The 24,615-nt window shown below is 37.1% G+C and overlaps 3 protein-coding genes across 3 annotated transcripts in view; 2 read left to right on the top strand and 1 right to left on the bottom strand.

The window, feature by feature from the left end:
* Positions 1–380: 380 nt before the first annotated feature.
* The window catches only part of LOC128890346 (probable multidrug resistance-associated protein lethal(2)03659), a 48,678-nt gene continuing 24,443 nt past the window's right edge, over positions 381–24,615 (bottom strand). The window contains exons 2-12 of the mRNA XM_054148759.1: positions 10,312–10,459; positions 9,734–9,985; positions 9,093–9,348; positions 8,845–9,019; positions 8,207–8,363; positions 7,379–7,581; positions 5,308–6,628; positions 4,087–4,301; positions 2,885–3,963; positions 779–886; positions 381–703 (exon numbers count right to left, since the gene is read on the bottom strand). Coding sequence (XP_054004734.1) covers positions 671–703; positions 779–886; positions 2,885–3,963; positions 4,087–4,301; positions 5,308–6,628; positions 7,379–7,581; positions 8,207–8,363; positions 8,845–9,019; positions 9,093–9,348; positions 9,734–9,985; positions 10,312–10,385 — 3,873 coding nt within the window. The 5' untranslated portion in view covers positions 10,386–10,459 and the 3' untranslated portion in view covers positions 381–670. The remainder of the gene's footprint in view (positions 704–778; positions 887–2,884; positions 3,964–4,086; positions 4,302–5,307; positions 6,629–7,378; positions 7,582–8,206; positions 8,364–8,844; positions 9,020–9,092; positions 9,349–9,733; positions 9,986–10,311; positions 10,460–24,615) is intronic.
* Positions 11,990–16,116, top strand: LOC128890352 (uncharacterized). The gene is made up of 6 exons (XM_054148776.1): positions 11,990–12,055; positions 12,850–13,309; positions 13,988–14,271; positions 14,985–15,092; positions 15,501–15,656; positions 15,780–16,116. Exons 1-6 carry the CDS (start codon positions 12,050–12,052, stop codon positions 15,828–15,830), a joined length of 1,065 nt encoding a protein of 354 aa, XP_054004751.1. The 5' UTR covers positions 11,990–12,049; the 3' UTR covers positions 15,831–16,116.
* Positions 19,956–24,615, top strand: part of LOC128890349 (odorant receptor 9a-like) — a 5,475-nt gene continuing 815 nt past the window's right edge. The window contains exons 1-6 of the mRNA XM_054148773.1: positions 19,956–19,994; positions 20,555–21,014; positions 21,244–21,523; positions 21,663–21,762; positions 22,934–23,041; positions 23,380–23,535. Of these exons, the coding sequence (XP_054004748.1) occupies positions 19,968–19,994; positions 20,555–21,014; positions 21,244–21,523; positions 21,663–21,762; positions 22,934–23,041; positions 23,380–23,535 (1,131 nt within the window). The 5' untranslated portion in view covers positions 19,956–19,967. The remainder of the gene's footprint in view (positions 19,995–20,554; positions 21,015–21,243; positions 21,524–21,662; positions 21,763–22,933; positions 23,042–23,379; positions 23,536–24,615) is intronic.

Genomic DNA, 24,615 nt, shown 5'->3' with positions numbered 1-24,615 from the left:
CATGCTCTGAGGAAAGTCCCTGGACCACAGGCAGAAAGTGCCGCAGCATCATTGCTGCTAGCCTCCGCAGTCTTCTCGATTTTGGATGGGAAGCTTCGGCTGATCTTCGAGATGTGCGAGAGTTGGTATTGGTCAAAGCAAAGTAATGTGTCGAAACGAAATCTTCCCCCAACTCCTAAGCGAGGTGGAGGAGGATTTGTTAAACCCAACAGGGCTCATTACGAGGAAACTTCTCTTTTTTTTAATTACGTCTTTCCTTGACCATTTTAATTGTTATATTAACTTATTCATGATAGGTTTGAAATTTTGTGACATTTTTCAAACGTAAACAAGCACTGATTAGGTATAAATGAGACAAAAACATTCCCGTAACACTTTTAAGACGTCCTTTCGTTATTCGCCAAGAAATGTGATAAATATTCTTAAATTCATAGTATTTTATTGATATTATGTTTACATTACAAAAGGTTGCTGTTATTTTCATTGTACGAGATTAGTAATACCGTGGTAAGCACCATACTTTCATGGTAATTTGTATAATTGGAAATATATTTAGCAAAAGCTTCTTCTTTACTCCTAAATAGTAAAGTACAAATCGGACGTACGTACATATAAAAAGTGTTCACTTAAACATGGTATACCTTTGAATATTAGTAGACATTGACTATCATCAGGGTGATGATTCATTGTTTCTATAAAAACACTGTAAAACCAATAGATAAATTAGTTCTTCTAATACCTTGCAGCTATATCTTTACTCGCTGTATAAAGTACTTACATTTTTTGCCACTTCCGTCAAACTTTTCGCCATAGCAGCACCAGTTTGTTGCACCATGTTGTAAAAATAACCCTCCTTTTGCAATAAAACGTATGGATGATCAAACTCCTAAAATAATAGCATTAGAGAATATGTATAAAATGCATGTTACTTCCAATCTTCGTCATAAACGTATCACATGAACATTGTCTTCTGACTGAGAATGAAATGGTACACCCCTAAGGAGCCGTTCATTAATTACGTAAGGACGATTTTCGCCATTTTTTTACCCTTTCCCTTCCATCTCATATTAGGTCACATAAATTTCCCGGACCTTCCTCCCCTTTTTTACGTAAGATTTTCCTGGGCTACAATCGACATAGTTACCGAAGCAGAGATATGAAATACATAATCACATGTTCTTTGAGAGTACAACAGCTCAATGATCTTTCAGTGTCCATTATTTCCTGTTTGAAGCTTCTGTTTTAAAGATCGCAAAGTCCTTAATAACTCTTAAAATTAACCCTTAAAATTAATTGTTGAAGTACCTTCGTAAAAAGCTCTGTCTACCTATACAGGGTGTCCCAGCTTAAGTGATACAGAGCTCTAACTCCTTTGTTAACTCTGTTATTTAACGCGATATGATGGTCAAGTTTCGTTTTTCAAATGGAACTATATATATTTTTTTTATACCATGCGATAGTACTTTTCAAGACGAATTCATTAAGCTTTAATGTATTTACCCGATTTTTATTGGTTTTCAAGCTATAACGCTTCAAAGTTTGCTCATTTTCAAGGAGAAAACTCCATGCAGTTCTTGAAATCAATACAGAGGGTCTCGCTTGGGGATTCTAGGCCCAGAATTTTGGGATTCTTCCCATTTTCCTTCGTTGGGCCTAGAATCCCAAACGAGACTCTCCGTATCGATTTCAAGAACCGCATGGTGTTTACTGCATCAATGGGACCGAACCGAGTTTTCTCCTTGAAAATGAGCAAACTTTGAAGCGTTATAGCTTGAAAACTAATAAAAATCGGGTAAATACATTAAAGCTTAATGAATTCGTCTTGAAAAGTACTATCGCATGGTATACAAAAAAAATATATATAGTTCCATTTGAAAAACGAAACTTGACCGTCATATCTCGTTAAATAACAAAGTTAACAAAAATTCCTTCTCGCTGAAACATGAGGCCCATTTTACCATGCAATTTCCATATTTGAAATTTTGCATTCGGCCGATAGTTTTGGAGTTAGAGCTCCGTATTACTTAGGCTGGGACACTTTGTATATCTCTCAGATACCCATCCCCCTCGCTGCCAGCCCATTCATATTTCTTTTGCCCGTAGTTTCATTCAAATAACCCCAACCACCGGTGTAATATGATCCGAACCGATGATACGCTTCTGTCGAGTGGTTTCTTTTTCTCGGACCTCTTTCTCCTTTCGCTATCTGTCCTTTTCTACGTTCGACGCTCGACACCTGGCAAGTGTAAACACATAAAAACCTCGAGTGTCAATATTTTGGGTCTCCGATTTAAATGCCTCCTTCAGTCGATACTGTATCTTCTAATGTTTTGCCAACGAATTTCGAGGGTAGAGAAAGACAGCGAATAAAGAAGAGGACGGAGCGACATGCGAAAAATGCGACCAACACATGTAGTAAATATGATGCGAATTACGTCGTGTTTGGTCTCATTTTAACGAGAAAAATGTCAGGAATACGATGGTAACAGTTTTACAACGAAAACGATAGTAATAAAAAAAAAATTTGATATCTGATTCCGGATCATGTTACTGTCCATTTATCGTAGAGAAACTCGTGCATTTAAAGAGACTGTTGAATTATATACAGACACACATATATATATAATTCAACATGCACAAGTTTCTCTACGATAAAATAATTATATATATAGGTAACGTGGCGTTGAACATGTTAAAGGTAAGATTTGAAACAATCTCAAAGTAAGAAAACCAATCAGTAATTCGCTCCCAGGCGAATTTCGACCAGTAAAACGTTACGTAAGAATGGCTTTGATCCACTCTCCATCCCGAGACAAGATCATGCATAGATGTTTTAAACCTCCTTACGTCATTAACGAATAGCCCCTAACCCATGACTACTTACTACTAGGTAACCTTGGTCCATCACGAGTATCTTGTCGCTATCCATTATAGTATTTAACCTATGCGCTATGGTGAAGACCGTGCAATCCCTGAATTTCTTCCTGATAGTCGTTTGTATCAACGAATCAGTCTGTGGATCGACATTGGCAGTGGCTTCATCGAGCACCATAATTTTGTTATTCCTAACCAGTGCACGAACAAGGCATAATAATTGACGCTGACCGACGCTGAAATTTGACCCATCCTCGGCTACCTTGCTGTCCAAGCCAGCGGCTACATCCAAGATCGTTTCCTTCAACTCGACTTCTTCCAGAGCCTCCCACAGCGCGCTGTCGGAAAACTCGTCGAATGGGTCCAGGTTTCGGCGAAGACTACCACCGAACAGTACCGGCTCCTGCGGTATAATACTAATTTTCGAGCGGAAGTCGTGCAACGCGACCGTGCTCGTCGGTATGTCGTCTATGAGAACGTCCCCTTCCACGTAGGCTAATCGGAAGAGCGCGCTGATCAAGGAAGTTTTTCCAGCGCCAGTTCTACCTACGACACCGACCTTCTCTTTGGGCATGATCACGAAGCTCACGCCTTTCAGAACGTGAGCACCCTTAGGCCCGTACTTTAGTCTCACATCCTTAAACTCTACGCGACCCTTGCTAGGCCAGTTCTCCGGAGGTTTTTGTTCTGGAGTGCTGTCCAGGAAAGGCTCCTCCTCTAAGTTACTGTACTCTACAACTCTTTCTACGGAGGTGATTTGATTCTCCAGCTCGGCTGTTTGCCTCATGCCCCACTGTAAGATTCCTGTGACCGCCATGATCTGCGTGAGCACCAGGCCGATGTCTCCAGCAACGGCCAGGTTTTCGGACAACACGAACGTGACCGTTATCAATGCCACGTAAAACATACAGAACATCTCGATGTAGAGACCGAAAGCTCGCGAGAGGCAGATGAATATAAACCAAGTGGATGTGTGGAGATCTTGATGATTGTCGAACTCTGACGTGACTATCTTCTGGGCGTTGAACGCTCTGATCGTTGTCAGTCCTTGCAACGTTGCGCCGACGTGGTCGAACACTGGCGATCTTGCTAGAAAAACGATATTTCTAGATGAGCTTTCAGACACACCGTTCACGGAGATCGTTTCTCCGCGAAGTTTATGAAATTGTTTTACTCTCGCTAATTCGTTCTCAATAGGTGTTTAGTACTTACTGATACCCTCCATACGTTTAATGGCACGACTAGTCTTAATGTAAATTACTCGCATAAAGTAGAAAATCAGTATGACGACGAACGTTGGTATTAACAACCAGAGACTCACGGTACCAACGATGATCACAGTTGCCATGAAACTTAAGAACATCATCATCACGTCGAACATTGTAAATGGCAGCTTCTTGTCGACGATACCGATATCTTTGGAAAACCTTGATTCAGAAATGGAAGAGTCAATGTCAATTTCATGGGTGGGAGAAAACTGTATAGATTCATGTACAGGGCCAGCTCTAGGTATACAGACACCTTTAATCATAAAATATTGCCTTCTGGTATATTATCATTGGTATTTTTTTCTTTATTTTAATTGTTAAGAAGTTTATTTGAGATGTTTATTTGTTAATGTTCAAATTATTATAAAACTAATAGAACTTCTTAAAAAGGACCCTCCAATAATTTATTTCAGCTCGATTTTCAACACAAATATATATGCAAGTAAAAAACAAATGTTGTTCAAGACTTAAAAAAACATATAACCAGTGTTTAAAGGGAAATATGAGGACTTGCATTCATTTTCTTGAAATAAATTCTCAAAGAAGACTATATTATTGAAGAACTTGACTCTCTACGTTGTGTACACATTTTTATATCTTCTTGTATGTTAAGCGAATTGCTTCAACACTATTTTTTTTTATTTTTTACACATTATTACTATACTTTCTGATGTATGACTTTTCATGTCTAATATGGACTTACGTACATTCCTCGTTTTTGTATTCATTAAAAATTCACAAAAAGGAACATCATATAGAGTAGATTTCTTTTGTCAATGAAGTGGTAAAATAGGTTCAGAAATACAACCAACACATTAATATTTTACGTTTCTAATACAAAGTACTGACAAAAATAATAAAATTCTAAAGCTGTAACGTAAATAAGATCGTAAATTTGCAGCGTTAGGCCGAAGATAAAAATTAGAAAATATGTTTCGAAATATCAATGTTGTAAGTACGTAGTGTATGAAATAAAAAGTCACGAATTTATGTAGTTTCTGTAGATATCTAGTGTCTGTACTCCCACAACATGTACAATGTTTCCAATAAATAAATATTTCCTAAAACAGTCTAATCGCAGCAGGAAAACCGAAGAAACGAGTCTACCGTCCGTCGACTCAACACCTCAAGCTGGCCCTGTTGACGCACAAATGCGATCGAATACCTGTTCAATATACGACCCGCGGGATTGGTATTGTAAAAATACATCACGGCCCGCACGATGCTGCGGAACATGTCCGCGTGCAAGTTTTTCGATGCCCGCATGCATACCGCGTAGTACGCAAAGGTTTGGAACATATAGATGCCGATGAAGCCCACGGTCAGCCCACTATAAAGATAAATAATTCCATGACGAGACAGCGGGCTATACCATTGAAAATCCATTGTACCGTTCTCGGTTCTGACCCACGACGCCACTTCGGTGTTCACCCAAAACGCGAGCAAATAATCGCTCCCGCTGGCCATCGCCTGGCTACAGACAAAGAATATCGCCATCAGAACGACCAGGAAACAGTTCTTGCTCGCCTTCCAATAGGCCAGGAAGACCGTCACGGAAACGCTTCCAGTCGTCCTCGTTTCCGCCACCTCGACCGGCTCGTCAGCCGTGACCGTTTCCTCGTCTTTCTTCAGGTTCTTCACCGAGTCCACGGTATCGTTTCCGTCCTCGTCCATTTTCGCGTCTTTCTCCTTGCCCACGTCTTGGAAGATCTTCATGAAATCCAGGTTCATGCTCTGAAGTTCCTCGAAGCTGCCTCTTGCCTGGACGCTACCGTTGCTCATCACGATGATCTCGTCGGCCGACTTCAGGTACTGGACTTGATGGGTGACTAGGATTCGAGACTTGCCTTTGAGGAAGTCGCATATGCACTCGTCGACGATACGACTGCCAACGTGGGCGTCCACTGCCGATAGAGGATCGTCTAGGAGGTAAATGTCGGCCTCGGCGTATATGGCGCGGGCCAGATTGATCCTGGCTCGTTGGCCACCGCTCAGATTGATCCCTCTTTCGCCGACCATGGTGTTGTCGTGATGGGGCATGGAGTCTATGTCGCGTCTCAGCTGACAGACTCGGATCACCTCGTTGTAACGAGCCTCGTTCATGGGCTGGCCGAACAGGATGTTCTGTCTGATCGAAGAAGCGAAGATCCACGGTCGTTGATCGGCGAAGCTTATCTTCCCGCTGATTTCCAGGACGCCTTTGTCCAGGGGTAGCTCGTTAAGTATCGCCTGCAACAAACTGCTCTTCCCTGACCCTATCTGACCGACTACGGCTACGAAGCTGCCAGCTTGCACCGTTAGGTCCACGTTCTGCAAGGTGTAGTCTCTGAACTCGTCCCATCTGGCGGTGACGTTTTTCAGGTAGACTGGGACTGATTGCGTGGCTATTTGATTTTTAGTTGGCCGAGGCTCCGACACCTCGGGGTGCAACATGAACTTCTCGAGACGCCTGATGGACACTGTTGCCTCAGCTAGTTGGTGGACACCTGGGTGCACAATTTGAATGTTATAGGTGATTTTATTGGTGGATGCTGGGGGCCTAGATGCCTCGAGTTAGAGGACAGGGAGCGTTGCTTTATGGCTTTCGTTAATGTGTAATTACAATATAATGTCACTTATGACGTGGATTACTGTGCAGTGAGTGTTATCTGTAACTACAATTGTGGTAATTGAATTGTATCGTAATTCAATCTTGAGTTGAACGGAATTACCGAATTACAGAATGAATTATTGAATTTAATTACGCAGTAATTCAATTATATGATTCAATCACGTAAGAATTCATTCGCGTAATTTCATTACATTCTATTATAATTATATAGTAGTTCAATTACGTAATTTAATTACAATGTATTTCAATTATGTAATAATTCAATAGCGAAATTTAAATACAATGTGTATTTTAATAACGCAGTGATTCGTTGCAGTTGAATTACATAATTAAAACTTTTCGGATAATTCAATTACTAATTACTTTAATCATATATCTAATTGAATTGCAATGTGATTGAACTAATTTCCAATAATAATTTCTGGAGTAATTCTATTGTAACTCTGCACAACCTCGCGTAAAGTTTGAACTGCCACTCATGATTTGAATTAATGTACATCCAGTGACATTTATGACTTAGATTACCGTATGCAGAGCGAGTGTCACTTATGAATGGGATTGATAGATAGTAAATTTCATTTATGACCTCGATTTTTACAGTAAGTGTCGCAAATGAACCACTTACTCAAAGCGAATCCAATGGTGACAGAGGATCGTAAAATAGAATAAAATGCTGTTGTCATGAATACTTTCTCGGCGTCGATATTGTTCCCAGTTAAGACATACGTCAATATAGTAATGAAAAGACTGAAACGAGGCACGTAGATGTCTGCTGTTAATCCGAGCTGCTCGACGATTGAGTATTTTTTTATCACGCTCACTTCTTTCCTAGAGCAAAAGGATTTTATTGTTATTATGGAAAAATAATAACAATACGTCTATGTAGTAAATAGTTGGATGGTTTGTAGAAAGGGTATATGATATAAGAGTGTCGTATTTAACCCATTTACCGCCAGGCGAAAAGCGTTTTGCGTTTGGCGCCAAGATTTAATACAGATGTGTAATCTTGGTTATTATTTTGATACCAAAAATCATAGTTTTCTGTTAGCTGTTTTCAAAAGAAAATTTACGATCTTCTTTTGCAATAATTCGTGACTCAAAAGGTTATAAACTTATCCTTCGAGTAATTGCAATCAATTGAACTACGAGACATCTCGTAGTTGGCAGCGAATGGGTTAAAGGTGTAGGTGCCTTTCTTGTACAAAACGTTGTAACAAAAACCAATGATATTCACAACTACATTATATACACATATAAATGTATATTATTTTAGTTTTATCTCCTGAAGGCTACCAGTACGTGATAAAAACAAAGACGAATGCTGAAGACGTAAGAAGATGGATACATTCACTGTCCATGACCCGAATACTGGTTACATCGTTGTGTTATTGAATAGGACCCTGAGAGATTGGACAGTGAACGTGTCAAGTACTGCAAGCGGAATTTTTCTTACCGCCTAGCTTTCTCAACGAGAAGCGAATACGGGACTTCCCAAACGTACATCTTGATGATCTCTACCCCAGCGATAATTTGATTCATCAATCTCAGCCTATCGTCGGTCTTTTGCGCTGATCCGAGCGTCAACCGTGACACTTTTCGACCCAAGAACACTATAAAATGCAATGTCGGAAATAGCTGACACCCACGAGATCCACTTCAACTTTAGATTTACAAATAGAAAATTTAATTCATGTAAATATTTGTCTTATGGTGGATCTAGAACGATAGGCCTTTTCTCTTTTATGAAATGCAAATTTTATTATTATGAGATTTATTATATGTATTCTGGTATTATTCTTTGTATAAAATGTCCAAGAACCTAAACTCTCAAACTTAGAAAACCAAGTAGGACAATAAGGCTGGAATACTTAAATATGTGAAAGAGAGTGCGTGAGAATAATTATTGGTAAAAATAGGGTTCATCCCTGAAATGGGTTTCACATACTATCAAAAGACAGAGAAAGGATACAGAGTACAATAATACTTAAAAATTTATTTCAAACGATATTTGAAATGTTTCAAATGTTTTCGAAAATAAAAAAGGAAAAATATTCTCAACGAAACACAGTAGGAATTTGTTTGTTGTCTTACATTGCAACGGTATGCACAACATGAACGTCGTCATCCCAGCAATGGCGCCGATCCCGAGTTCACGAAATATAAGATAGGTTACTAGAAGGATTTGCAGCGGGCCGATCCACAAATAATGAGCGCAGAAAACGAAGTAATCGAGCCTGTTAACGTCGTTACTCAGGAAATTGACCAACTGAAAAACCGCCAGGCAATAAGGTCACGCATCTGAATCGAATCGATCGACCTTAATTTAATTAATTCGTCACCTGTCCAGCGGACGTTTCGTTCTCGAGGACAGAAGTGGACAGCCTCAGTATCTTTCTATAGATCAGCGTGCAGCAGGCCACTCTGACTTTCATTCCTACGTGCATTAAATTCTGCAACGACCAATGTAAAAGTATATTGTCGATCATTGGCATCAGGCAGAACGCTGCCGTGTAATAATATATATCGGTGCCCCATCCTTTCTTATTTCCAGAGAAGTAACGCAACAGTCTGGCCAGCAGAAAAGGTTGCGCAATTCTGAAACAACGCTCGATTTAGATATTTACCTCTCGATGGTTCTTTACTTACGTTATCCAAGGACTAAGGTTTTGCTATGTTTTGTTACTTGCACTGGTCGAAGCAATTGGAAAATCAATTTACAATATATGGCACATGATTAAACATTTTTAAACTTCGCAGACTAACCCTTTGAGTGGTATGGAATTTAGGAGTGTATATGCTAATATTAGACTAATAGAGACTTAAAGAATACGAATACTTATGAGACTAACCGTAAGGACTTTGTATAACTAATGACACTCGCATTTAAATAAAATTCCAAAGGAGACGAGACGATTCTCCAATTATTTTGGGCAGTGCTTTAGGGTATCTATTATTTAATCGTGCAGCTTTGATACTGTACCGTATACCAAATTCTAGAATAAACAACACTAATCCAGTGTTGATGACTATTTTACCAAAGCACTTATAGAGTACTCTGAATAAACTGGGCTTCGAGCCATTCTTCTTTTTCTCGCATCGTATCGATTCGTTTTCCCAATTTTTCACGATACGTTGCCCTAACTTATTACTTTCATCTTCTCGTAGAGGGGAATACAGATCACTCTCTTCCAATTCTTTTTTGTAACCAACAATGAACAGCTTGAGGATCCACCTGTTCGTCGAATGAACGTTACAAAATACGGCATTTTTCCCCGAACATTATAAATAAGAATATTCATTTAAAAACACTGTCAAAATATATTATGTTTCTTATGAATCTAATGAACAACATTATCATAATAAGGTCTTTATTTCTTATATGTAGTGAAAATAGTTTATAACTATTAGTTTGTAACTCTGAAACTCCTACAATAAATATTTTCTGTCTCATGAATATCATAAATGAGAATTTTTATTTTCAAGATCTTACAATAACTCCATTTTTTAATTTTTGCTCATCTTTGTTGCAAACGAGGTAAAATTTGAGACGATTCTCACCAGAATGTAAGGATGGATAATACGTTGGCCTTCTGTCGCGGATTCTTCACTTCTTTCCTCTGTTTTTGGTCCATTTTTGTGAAAGGAACTGTTCTTTGTCATCTCAAAACGTTTGCGAACATAGATTTCTTCGTGTGCGTCTCATTTGCTGTAATCAAAGAACGAAAAGTAATGAAAACAATGCTTCATACAAAACATACTTTGCGAATCATTTATCATCGTTTAAGATAATTCCAGTGAAGACATTTTATCTGCACTAAATTATTCAAGAATTAACGTAGCTTTTGTTCTTAACTCACATTTGTACAACAGCTGTAAGTAAAATAAAGTATTTTTTCTTACGTTAGTCCACGTTTTTAAAAGAGGCAATAAATGAAAGAATTTAATTAGAAATTTAGTTAGTGAAATTCCAATTAGAATTTAACCTTTTGTGCTTCACTGGTGCTTCAACTTTTATTTACAGTAACAGAAGCTGAATTAAATTAATAAACGAGCCAAATTAAAACTACAAGTATTTATCAATTTTTGTGGAATAATGTACACTTTTAATTTTCGGAAGCAACACCATAAAATTATGTTGAAGTTGCTGTGTGCTCGAAACAAAAAGTATTCTGTTTTATTCATAAAATCCATAAAAGCTCAATATATTTATTGCTAGGAATTGAATAATAAAATTCTATACAAAAGTAAGGTATTAGTATTTCTCTTTGACGTGTAGTGATCCTTGGATTAGTCAATGTGTGCTCTGTGTGTAAGTGTACGACAGCTATGACGAAGAGAAATTTAATCATGGACAGCAATTAGGAGCAATTTTTTTTGTTATCTACGCGTGATACGAGGTCGCATGTCATACAGGAAATTCCGCTGTTGCGGAATCGATAGGTATTAAGAGATTTATATGAAACGATAATTTTACATAAGAAACATGAACACTCGTTACTTGATCTCTTCGTCTCTTAAATGAAAATTGACGAGAAGTTGTGTCACAAATTGGCAAATAATTAAAGTATGTGTAAATACATTCATTACGTAATGAATTTGCAAAATAATATCGTTTATATAATAATGTATTATCAATATAATTAATAATTAATATGATGGATACATTTAATAATACATACGTAGTCGAATAATTAAAATCTCGTCCAAAACAGCACTCGAATTCTCAATCGCAACAGTCTCGATATTCCCTTTCCGAAATTCGCAAACCATACTACCTCGCGAATGCATGCTGCCAACTGACATGTTCTCTGTTCCATATTCAACGCAAAACTAAAGCAAGTCCGGCTCCTGAAATTTTTTCACCGCGATACGTCAGCTCGGGCCGATAAATAACTAAAGCCAACGGTGAATTCGAAATGTGACTTTAAACTGTTGAAAGAACTTTTTCGAGCAAGTCCCAACAATATGGTAAATTTAATTATCGATAAATGCTATATTTGCATCACAATACATCTCTGCACGCAAAGAAAATCAATGCCAGTAGTTATAGCGAAAGCTTGAGTTTCAAAGAAGTTTGAACAGCCGGGAAAATTGTTCGAAGGAAGACCGCGCAGGGAAGATCAATTGCCAATTTTTTTGCGTTGCAAAGACGAAGTTCGAAAAGTGTATTTTAACAAGAGATGCGCTTTACACATAGTTATCGCCAATCGATTGCGCTCAGGTGACCACGTTAGGACGAAATTCCCAGTCACGCGATCACAGTGTCAATTCGAGGACCGAGTAACGCAGAACCGCGATGGAAGTGAGACAACAAATCATTCTCTATTGGGTTGTAACATAAGACATTTTTGACAGATCGTGGGGCAATCGAAGGCTCGAGTTAGAAGATGGAAAAGAAATGGAAAAGAAAAGAATGGCTTTGTGCATTTAAATCTCCCGCACAGCTGAGTTACACTGTAATTGCACTGTAATTCAATTATGTAATCCATTTACATTGCATTTCAATTACATTGCAGTTAAATAAAATAAGTCAAACTATTTAATTAGTTCAATTGTTAATCACTGTAATTGTATTATTTATTCAATAATGTAGAAATTCAATTACATCGTACTTCAATTACGTAGTAACTCAATTACGTTACAGTTGAATTATATAATTCAAACTCTCCAATGAATTCAATTGTTAATCAGTCTAATTATGAATCTAATTAAGTTAAAATGTAATCGAAATATAGTGTTACTGAAATACAGTTCTCTGTTTAGACAATACAAATTTATGAACAATAACATGTTCATCATTAATAATTACTCCCTTCCATTTAAAGCGTAATTTAATTGAACAAGGCTGATTGAATTTAATCGAATGAGAGATTTCAATCTGAATCACAGATCAAAATCTAAATGTATTACCTTGCAACAGTAATTCATGGGATAATTCAATTCTTCTTCTGCACTACTCTGCTTTACCGTAACCATATCATAAAAAGTCCAGAAATAGCGTACATCAGACTTTCTATAGATATGTTACAACCCAATACTTCTCAACATTCATCTCGTTGAAACAATTGTAGAAACACTTTGCTGTCCACGTTTCAGGCCACCAAAGACGTCAAAATCAGAGATCCTTTCGTGTTAAACGAGAGGTTTCTTTCTCTATCAGGAACTTGGCCAGTAACGAATAGGTATATACCATTCGCCTTCATGCTCGTCTATTTTGCTCTGTTTCTGGTCATGCAATATTGGGATTTCTACGAGAGCCTCGACGATGTCAATTTAGCGGTTCAAAATTTGTTGGAATCTTTGCTAGCGACATCGTCCTATCTAGTTCTTATTCTAATCAAACTAAACGCCAAGAAATTGAAGGACGTGGTAGTCAAGATGAAGAGAGAAATCACGGACAAGAACACGTTCAAGGATAACGTTGAGAAGCGTTTGTACTACGGGTACAATATTATCTGCTATCGTTTCGTTAAATATGCGACAATAGCTACACTCACCACGATGGTCCAGATGTATACTCATCCTGTGATACACTGGGTTTTGACAACTGTTAAAGGTATTTCGGAAATCAGTGACACATGGAAATGTAGGGTAAGTTGACGACGTTGAGCAAAATAATTATTTATGGCTTCAATACGAAAGTTTCGTTAAAAACTGAAATTTATTACGATGTAGTGGCATATTATGTATTAAATATATATTCGACTAAATTGGTTCTCCAAATAAATCAGGGGAAAAGAGTGCTTTCCATTATAGGGTACAAATTCGTCATCTTACCCAATTGATTCAAGCAATTATTTTAAGTAATCATGTATTACTTTATTTGAATAATTTGTTTCTTTCTTGTGACACAATATCACATTATAATACGAGTCGCTTTTTTTTGTTGATTATTTAAGTAATTTACCATCTTGTTTGGGTAGATGTTATTTTTTAAGATATTCATGTATTACCCAATTTGAACAAATTAATGATTTTTCTTCGAATCGTTTCATTCTTTGACAATCAAATACGATTTAACAAATCTCATCACTGGACATGTTTTAAAGTAAATATTATCGAGTTTAATATTCGATAATTGCATAATTGTACACATTTCATTAAACGAATTTCATTAATTGTTTTTATAACTGAATTAAGGTCTCTAGTTATTGTCTCATGAATATGCACACGCAACATTGAATTTTATTATTACTTCACGAAAATAGTACACAAACAAATATTTATTTCACAGGTAATTCTACTCCTCAGTACGAACTACCCTTTCGAGCCCACATCTTCTTTGACTACAAACAACCTCGAATCTATCCTCTGGTGTACATATATCAACTTCCTTTCACGTATATACCAATGGTCCACGTCGCTGAAGTTAGTTTCATAATTAACTTGATACTGCATCTCTGCTCAAAACTAGCGATATTGTCCTATCGTATACGAAATGTTCAAGTGCAACCAGTTCAATCTTTCAAAAACGGCATTAAAGAGTCCGTGATTGCGCATTTGGAGCTGACAATGTACGTACGTATTTTTTCCAGATTATTGTAATTTCCTTTAGAATATTAGAGTATTTAGTATTAGAATATTTAGAGTATTCCTTCAGAATATTGAAATTTCCTTTTGCACGAAGAGTTTTCCGAAATGACCTTTGAGATGTTGTGTTTTTTAATCAAACACAATTTATCCAACTTATTCAATTTTGTGATTTGATACGAATGTCTTGAGTTCAATTTTCAGATATTCTTTTGAATTTCCTTTTTTGATTCCATAATGAATTTCTATTATCACGTATTGCACACGTATTTATAATATTCCTTTTCGAAAACCCATTACAAGAGTTTACAAAAAATATTAACAGAATAATAATATGACATGTGACATCTGTGAGCTTTAATGTCTTTGTTACTGTGAGAGTGCGAGAAAAATTTGTTTAGCAACAATCCCTTACAGGTTATCAAACACACTAACCGACACGTTACATCTGATCCTTCTAGTGGAGCTCTTAAGCTGTGTCTTGAGGCTGGGTCTTTCTCTGTACATTGTACTACTCGTACGTAAACAAATTAAAAGTATTATTCACCTCTCACTTGTACAATTCAGACGGTAAAGGACTCTTTGATTGGTATTGATGCGAGGATTCGATCCTCGAAAAAGGATATTTAGAAAGATATTTAGAAACACTCTGTATAATGAATATGTAAATATAAAATCATGAAGTTTGCTAAACTTTACAGAAATTCTCTACGGAGCCAATGGTTGCATACAATTTTCTGATATACGCCATGGATATAGTTGCTTACGTATTTCTGTATTCTTATGTAGGCGAGCAACTAATGTATCAGGTATGTGCAGCACTAGTTTGTTCACGTTCTGTCAATTTCTTGGATTAGGTAAGAAATAAGTTCAACAGTATAACGGTAGATTTTGTTGCTCCAACTGTTCTACTATGATGTATAAGACTGTATCATTTTGTACTATGCTGCATCATTCTGTATTATTTTGTAATATTTTATTTCGTGCTGGATTATTTTGCATTGTTCTGTATCTGCTGTACTATGTTATATAAAACTAGTATCTGCATAAAAACTAGCTTGAATTGTATAAGTACAGATACGTGGGTACAATGAATGAATATAATTCACTTTTAACATAAATGAAATAGGCTTTCTTATAAACTTTATCGAAGCGATAAACATGTATGCCAATTTGTCAATCGTGGTGCAAAACATTAACAAGTCAATATGCTTTAGTCTCAGTGCATCGGCGAGGCATTCTACGATATTAATTGGCCAGAGGTGGAGTACAATGAACGGAAAGCATTGCTGATGGGTATAATGAACGGACAGGGAGCTATGAAGATGACGGCTGGCAAACTTTATACTTTCTCGCTGTTTGGTTTTAGCGGTGTAAGTTCATTTTTATTAAATCAGATTTGTACAAATCAAATAATTATCGTAACAACTAAAATCGTCTCTGTCTCTATTGTAACCAAAAGAAGGTGAATTAACAACAATTTCTATTTCAAACAGATCGTGAAGACGTCTATGGTAAGTTTCACCATGCTACGCGGCAACATGTAAGAACACGGACGAAAGTGCGCAATGTGATTACAACGACTCTGAGCCAGCATGCTAGCGATTCTGTCTTGTACATTGTAATATGTACATGGGTGTTAAGCAGCTTCTGCCGACATACCAAACAAGAATGGTACAAAAACACATAAAGTAAGAAATACAGTGGATTTAATATTTAACAACATATGAATCCCATCTTTGATATTTCCCTTACTGTACATGTCAGATCAGCGTAATAAAACGATATTACGGATAGTGAGACATTAATAGTTTGTAACGTCAAATTGTTGTGTCTTTCCTGCAGAATTATTCAAGGATTATTATCACGTCAGTATACCACTGCTAGATTAACACTTACTGTTATTAATTGTCGTTGTCAGTTATCGATGGTCTCTTTAATAACGACATACCAGAACTGATTGCTTATATTTCCAACATTTTATTTTATAAATCAACACTTTGCACTGTTTATGAATACACTATAGCGTTCCATAGGATTTCGGTCAACGCACATGTTGAGAGTTGCGTTTCTCTTTATTCTCTCTGAAGAATTCGTAAAGTATGGAACAGAACGAAGGTACCGTGTCCATTGATATAATCGCTGTTAAATTTTTAATAGCAAGTTGAAGCTCAACGTTTTAATTTTCCTTGCCATTTAGCGTCACGACAATCTGGAAAAATCGAAGATAACGTCTGCACGAAGATTCTAAATAGTTTATAATGACAGAACACTTACATACAGGTAAGAGAAGACTGCAGAACTTTCTAAGTAGTCGAAGTAAATTGATTGCACGACGTATTGCACGTGCTTTTTATTTCTACCTTTATTTTCCTACGGAATTATCTCTTATCAATTGCATCTAAGTCGACTTACTGTCGAACGAAATCCGCTGTCACGGGATAACAGTTTGCACTCGAGAGTCGAATAATGCACATCAGAACGCGATGAAAGTGAGACGATGCATCTTTCTCATTGAGTTGTAACATAAGAAATATAACATAAGGTTTGATAAATCGTGAGACAAGCGGAGACTAGGAATTGGTTCGAATACGGAGTCAAAAGAGCGAGATAAAAACAAATTCTAATTGCTACATCTATTCTTAAGCTTCAACTGGTTCATTGAGTCCTTTCACAAAAGTCTAATCAACAATGTTTAATGTGAAAAACTGCGTGTTTACGAATTATTGGAAACATTGCATCGTGAGTGCATGTAAATAAATGTATACCAGTGACAAGATTTGGTGATTAAAGTGTCTGAACCTAATCATATAGGTTGTTTATAATTTTTTATTCGTTTCTGAGACTATAATAACTCCAACGATGAAGACTAGCGATGGGACCAAATATCTTGTAAATAGGATCGAATTTAACCCGAGAATCTCGAATGTTTTACGAGTAGATATCTATTTGAAAAATTATAAGTGATAATTTCAAGTATACTCGAATTTATAAGACATAGGTTCGAAATCAGTATAAATATTTTGATCCACATAGCAGTACTTTCAAGTTTGACTGAACATTTAACTAATAGATTCGAATCATTGAATACTTTGACCTGAATGTTATTCATTATATACGATTGTGTAATTTCAAGTCACTGATTTGTTTTCGGCTAAAAATAGAAACAGTTCACATAGCGTTTATTTAACCCTTTGACCGCGGGACGATTTTTGCTGGAAATTCTAAGAGAGGTGGGAATTTAAAAAAAAATATCAGCTTATCCATAATGACAGAACGAAACTTTTTTATATTCATAGTTCATTCATACAACGTTTAGTTTCAGAGATAAAAACTAAGATCTTTTTTATGAAATTCAATTTTCGCAACGGAGTTTTAACTTCTTAATTTTTATTTTTAAAACAAAGCGTCCTATAAATAAGCTATAAATATATAAAAAAAGTTTCGTCTAATCATCCCCTGTAATCTGATATTTTTTAAAACTTGATTCAACGAATACAAACATATCTCTGAGCCCATTTCTCGATTATGTATACGCCCTTCGCAGTCAAAGAGTTAACTACATCCCGTAATAATTAATTTTTACTAAATTCTACACAATTTTTCACTTCACTTTTTATTAAAAAAATAACTGCCAAGAGTCCCTTAACAGGGACCAGCGTTTCATATGTTACAACTCAACTTCTCATGCATCTCGATAAAATCGTTTCAACAATTTAGTCTGTATTTGTAGATCGACAAAGCCATACAAATCAGAGATCCGTTACTGTTGAACGAACGGATTTTTTCGTTAGGAGATGCCTGGCCATTGGGACGCGAACCCATGCTATTCAGTTGGTTCGTGATGACGTACTTTAGCTTCGACCTGATTATGAAATTATGGGATCTGTTGTATATATATTCAAATTCCCCGTTTACATGTACCGTGTATGAAAACCTCGGAAACGAACGTTGATTACCGTTACGGATGTACACAGAGCGCCGTCCTTCTGGCTCGAGACGCCGTAGCGATCGCACGTGGCGAAATGCGTAATGCGAAATCGGTATACCATTAATATACATATTTTTGTTAGTTGTCTAAGTATTAAGTAAATACATTGTGAGAACATAACAGGATCTAATAATTTACCTACACAATCTTAACATGACGGTGTCAAACTTCCTGAAAACGGTATTGTTTATGTCGGTGTACTTCAGTCTTATTCTGGTAGTGAAATGTAGGAAACAATTGAAGGAGGTGATCGTAGAGATGCGGAGGGATATCGAGAGTGACATGATGCTCGATGACAACGAGGAGAAGCATTTGTATCACAATTACAACAAAGTTTCCTATAATTTCAAACAGATTATGAAAACATCTATGTCATGTGTCTCCTTACTGCAAGCCAATATGTGATAGTAGAATGCATATATGAAAATGTAACAATACCTAGATAGTACACAATGTGTAGATAATGCTATTAAAAGTATTTTTTTTCGGATCCATGTGTATATTTTATCTGGTATACCGCGTTATATGGTTTGCTATATTAATTATTCTTTAACATTTTACCAGTAACCATTCTCTATTTATGTACATACCGGAAGAGTATGGTAAAAACAACATCGTGTAACAACAACTCGATATTCAACTTCCTCCAACGGTGAGTTCTATCAAGAAGTAGTTTCTCGTGTTGTTGTATCCTGCAGAATTATAGCAAGGATTATTATTACGTCAGTATAGTATTACCAGATTAACACTTGGTTATGTTAGCCCTTTGCACCTTCAGTCACCACTAGGTTTGAAGCAGCAAATCAACCAGCAATGATGTTTGTTTAGGTTTAATTTCTGTGGAACTCGAAGTGTCAATAAAGTTGGCCTGATTCTCAAATCTCAAATTAGAGATCTCATTTTCGAAGTCAATCTAAGCTTAGCATACGTGGCAATAGAATGCTAAGATAGTATCACGAATTGCTGATGGATGATAGAAAAAAATGCCTCAAGTACAAAGGGTTAATTGTCGTTTGTCAATTATTGATGGTCCCTTTGATAACGGTTCACCAGAACTGAGCGTTTGTATTTCCAATAATTTATTTTATAAATCAACTCTTTGCACCGTTTGAAAGAATACAATACAGCATTCCATAGAGTTTCAGTCGAGTTCTATATCGCGAGTTGCGTTGTTCTTTCTCTAGAATTCGCAAATTCGTACGCGATAGAATCATGTCACAATCCCCACTGATACACTCTCTGTTTTCTGATACACTCTCTCTCTCTCTCTCTCTCTCTCTCTCTCTCTCTCTCTCTCTCTCTTTCTTTCTTTCTCTCTCTCTCTCTCTCTGGCAAGCTAAGGCTCATCTTCTACATTTTCCTTATTACTCGGCGTCACGCTCTTGGAACAAAATCAAGGATAATGCTTGAGTACACATTTGAAGACTTTAAACAGTTCATACTGCTAAGGATTATTATAGACAATGTAGACAGAAGAAAATCGTAGAACTTTCCAAGAAATCGATGTGAAACGATTAAGGGTGAATATTCAAGAAAGTTCAATTATCTTGCCTTCCCGGAGGAGACGACATTGCACGCGCCTTAGTTCTACGTTCATTTTCATTTGAAATAATCGTATATCGATTGCGCGCGGGTCGACTTAAAGACGAACGAAATTCGCAGTCACGCGATAGCAGTTTACACTCGAGAGTCGATGGACGCGCATCAGAACGCGATGAAAGTGAGACACGATACACCTCTTGTCCGTTGGGTTGTAACATAAGAAGGATCTGATACATTATGAGGGCTAGGAATTGGTTCGATTGTGCACTCGACAAAAATATTATTTCGTCTTTCCTTCCCAATCAACTTAATCACCTTTCTGATCAAAATGATATATTATTTTTAAATTCAGTTGTTCGACTGTTGTCTTTTTTATTTAAGACAACAGCAACTGGATCAGACCATTACGAGATCTCAGGAAAAAGGTCGTCTAAGCTTTTAATTTTTATCTGTGAAATTAAACGCCATATGAATAAAGTGTAAACATAAAAAAGTTTCGTTTGGTCATGCTCTATAAGGTTATATTTGTTTTTAAATTCACACTCCTACGCTTCTCATAGTCAAGGGTTTAAACAGATTGTTGTTCACGTTTACGCGAAGCACGCATAAAAATTGCAGTTCCCATTGTGTCTCAAAATAGTGATGTATCGACGATCAGCGTTTCACATGTTACAACCCAATACCTCTCGACATTGATTCGTCTCGGTATCATTGGAACAATTTACTTGGCGCGCACAGGACGTCGCAGCCATCAAACTCAGAGACCCGCTCGTGTTGAACGAGAAGATCTTTTCATTGAGCGGTGTTTGGCCACAGCAACACACCCGCATACTATTGAAGTTCACGGTGATATATCTTGGTCTGCACGTGTTTATGGAATATTGGGACCTGATGGATGTCATCGGCGATCTCGACATGACGGTAATAAACATCTTGGAAACAATGGTAGCGACGTCGACGTATCTCGGTCTTCTTATAGTAATTAGGTGTAGCAAGCAATTGGAGGAAGTGATTGTCGCGATGAAGAGAGAAATCGCGGATGATAAGACCTTCGAAAACATCGAGGAGAAGCGTTTGTATATGAGCTACAACATCATCTGTTGTCGTTTCGGCAAATGCGCGACGATAGCATCGTTCGTCACGATCGCTCTTATGTATTGCCGTCCTCTGATAGATTTGCTCGCTTCTTCTGATCTAGGTATTCCTTAATCAGGTATATATTTACGCGTACGACGAGAACGTGTCCTAGGATTAATTAATCAGTGGGGGAATTAATTAACCAGCGTTGGTGAAATTAACTTTGCCAAAACGTTTTCTGAAACAGTGATGTAGATTCAATGTTGAGTACCATAGTTACTTTACTTACGCGAACGAAACACCTGTAATAATGTTTCAAGTACGGTTTTTATTTACTTATCTTCTTATAGGTAACGGTACTATTCCCTACGTGTTGCCTTTTCGGGCTCATCTCATCTTTGACTACAAGAAACCTCCACTCTATGCTCTCGTATACCTGTACCAACTTCCTGTCACTTACATACCCATGTATCATGTAGCCGAGGTTAGTTTCATAGTAAACACGGTGCTACACCTCTGCGCCAAATTATCGATACTGTCCTATCGTATACGAAATATAGGAGTGAAATCATCTCGATCATTCCAAGATGGCATTAGACAGTCGGTGACGATGCATTTGGAGCTAACCAGGTAATTACGTATTTTTTACGAGTTATTATGTTAATTGTCACTATAAAGAGTTTGATAATATCCTGTAAATATTGCAGCTTAAGCAGCTGCGATAGAGTGGGATGTCGCAAAGGGTTCGTTTAGAAAGAGTCATTTTCAGGTTATCGAATACATTAAACGGGAGCTTTTATGTGATCCTTCTGCTAGAACTCATGAGCTGCGGCTTCAGGCTGGGTCTAGCATTGTACGTTGTACTCATTGTACGTAGATCAATTTTTATTCCATGTACTGTAAAGAGTTGTCCAAAAGGCTCTTTGGTATTATGTTTTTTAACCCTTTAACTACAAACGACGTATATATCCTTCGATAAATGATCGCAGAAAAACGTTTGTATTCGTTATATCAATTTTTTAAAAATATCAGTATATAGAGGATGATTAGACGAAACTTTTTATATTTACACTTTATTCATGGGATGCTTTGTTTCGAAAATAAGAATTGAAAAGCTAGAAGTTTGTTGCAAAAATTAAATTTAAGGAAAAAGGTCTTCCAAGTTTTCAATTTTTATCTCTGAAATTAAACGTTATATAAATAAACTATACAATAAAAAAGTTTTGTTTTGTCATTCTCTATAAGCTGATATTTTTTTTAAGTCCCGCAGTCAAAGGGTTAATACTGATATGGGTTCTAAGAGACCCATATATACCAGAGGCATTCAACAATGATAAATTCAACGTTAAGTTGGAATTTGATAGATAATCGAAAGTCTCTGTTAACGAATATTAATGCGTATCAAAACTTTTCTAGCACATTATAAATTAATATAAAGGAACAGCGTATTCAACAATTTTTTCCTCGAAACAATTTACTTCATACAAGATTTGAAAACTTATTAGAAAAGTTGACGATAGGTGGAAGAACTTGCACTTGTACAAATCCCGAAGCGATTTTTTGACAATGTTTATTTGAGCAGAAAATTCTTAAGGTAAATTTCAATTACATTAATCAGACAAACTCTATAAAGTATGTCTCCTTGTTCGAAATATGTCAGGTTTTTTTTTAACAATTTTTAAGTTGCGATGCAGACTTGAAACTTGGCACATATTATTTTATTTCAATGCACTATCGAATGATTAATCGCAACCTCAATTTGTGTTTAGGGACACATTTATCCCCAGACTATATCTTTTCGCAAGCAACGATTAAAATTTATCTCAAGAGTTTTCTGCTCCAATAAACATCGCAAATAAATCGCTACAGGGAATTTTCATTCGTCACCTTTTGTTCGTGTGCAATTTTATTCACCTGTGATCAACAGCTGTGAGGGTTTAACTATGAGTCGCTGTAACTTCCTGGAAGGCATTGTGTGTCACGTGTATATATTTACCTTAATAGCCATTGATAATGATTCACACTCGTTACACTTTCCAGAAAATCTCCACCGAACCGGTGGTTGCGTACAATTTCCTTGTGCACGCCGCCGATGTCGCTGCATACTTGTACTTGTATTCCTACATCGGCGAACAACTAATGTACGAGGTATGCACGACCATAAACTACATCGCACATATTTGATCAGACTTTTTTTTATATCAGAATAAATTTCTCTAATTAGTAGGTAGATTTTTAATTGGAAAGGTAGATTTTCACTCTATCGTATAATCATAAATAATTCAATGAAAATGTATAAGTGATATTTATTACGTTACTTTGTTATAACAACAAACTTTTTCACGGGTTTACCAATTGTAAATGTATGATGTAAGATTATACTTTATAAAAATACATAAATGAAATGGAGATTTTTACACTATTGTATAACCACAAATAGTTAAATGAAAATCTAGATGTGGTGTGTATTTCGTTGTGTATTTCAGTCTCGGATGGTGGGCGAAGCATTCTACGATATCAATTGGCCTGAAGTGGCAAGCAACGACAGAAAAGCTTTGTTGATGTGCATGATGAACGGGCAAAGAACCATGTACATTACAGCTGGAAAATCTTATATTTTCTCGCTGTTCGGTTTTACTGGCGTAAGTACAACTACTCCCTTCTATTATTTAAAATGATTGCAAACGATAAAATTATTCGTTAAGGGTGAAAAGAGTGATGCATTTTTAAGAGAAAATGAAGAAATTGTTACATTTCACTGAATAGCTACTCCTTATTTGACTCCTTATTGTTGGGTATGGGAGGCGCGGATACTACATATATTTGCTCATGTATTCCTGATAATCCCATTTGCAATTATACAGGGTGTTCAAAAAATGTTGGATGTCCTTGAACAGGGTGTTTCGGGGAGGGGGGGGGGGTGTGATTTGAAACAATTTTTTCTTAACGAAACTGTTGTTCGAAGCTTCGTTAAGGAGATATTGACAGAAACCCCCGACCAATCAGAGCGCGAGTATGCCGGTACCATAGGCCCCACAGACGGTCCTCCGGCATACTCGCCCTCTGATTGGTCGGGAGTTTCTGTTTCTGGAATATCTCCTTAACGAAGCCTCGAGCAACATTTTCGCTTAGGAAAAATTGATTCAACGCCCCCTCCACCGTGGAACAAGCCTTTTCAAGGACCTCCAACGAAAACCAAATAAAACAGCAAAAGTCGATAATGTAGAGTGCTCGGTCGATAATGCAGATTACTCTGTCGGTAATGATAAGTGCACGGTCGGTAATGCAAATTACCCTGTCGATAATGTGGAGTTCTCGGCCGATAACGCAGATTACTCTGACGGTAATGTAGGGCGCTCGGCCGATAATGCAGATTACTCTGTCGGCGATGTGGAGCGCTCGGCCGATAATACAGATTACTCTATCGATAATACAGATTATTCTGTCGGTAATATTGTAGTGCTAGGCCGGTAATGCAGAGTGCTCTGTCGATAATGCAGAGTGCTCTGTCGGTAATGTAGAGTGCTTGGTCGGTAATGTAGAGTGCTTGGTCGGTAATATTGTAGTGCTAGGCCGATAATGCAAAGCGCTCGACCGATAATGCAGATGGCTCCGTCGGTAATGTAGAGTGCTCGGCCGATAATACAGATTGCTCTGCCGATAATGCAGATTGCTCTGTCGGTAATATAGATCGGCCGGGCGATAGTGCAGATTGCTCTGTC

Source organism: Hylaeus anthracinus, unplaced genomic scaffold (genome assembly GCF_026225885.1).
Source record: "Hylaeus anthracinus isolate JK02 unplaced genomic scaffold, UHH_iyHylAnth1.0_haploid 12000, whole genome shotgun sequence".
Lineage (NCBI taxonomy): Eukaryota > Metazoa > Arthropoda > Insecta > Hymenoptera > Colletidae > Hylaeus > Hylaeus anthracinus.
Note: the sequence above shows the minus strand (reverse complement) of the source record. Positions and strands in the feature narration are given on the sequence as shown.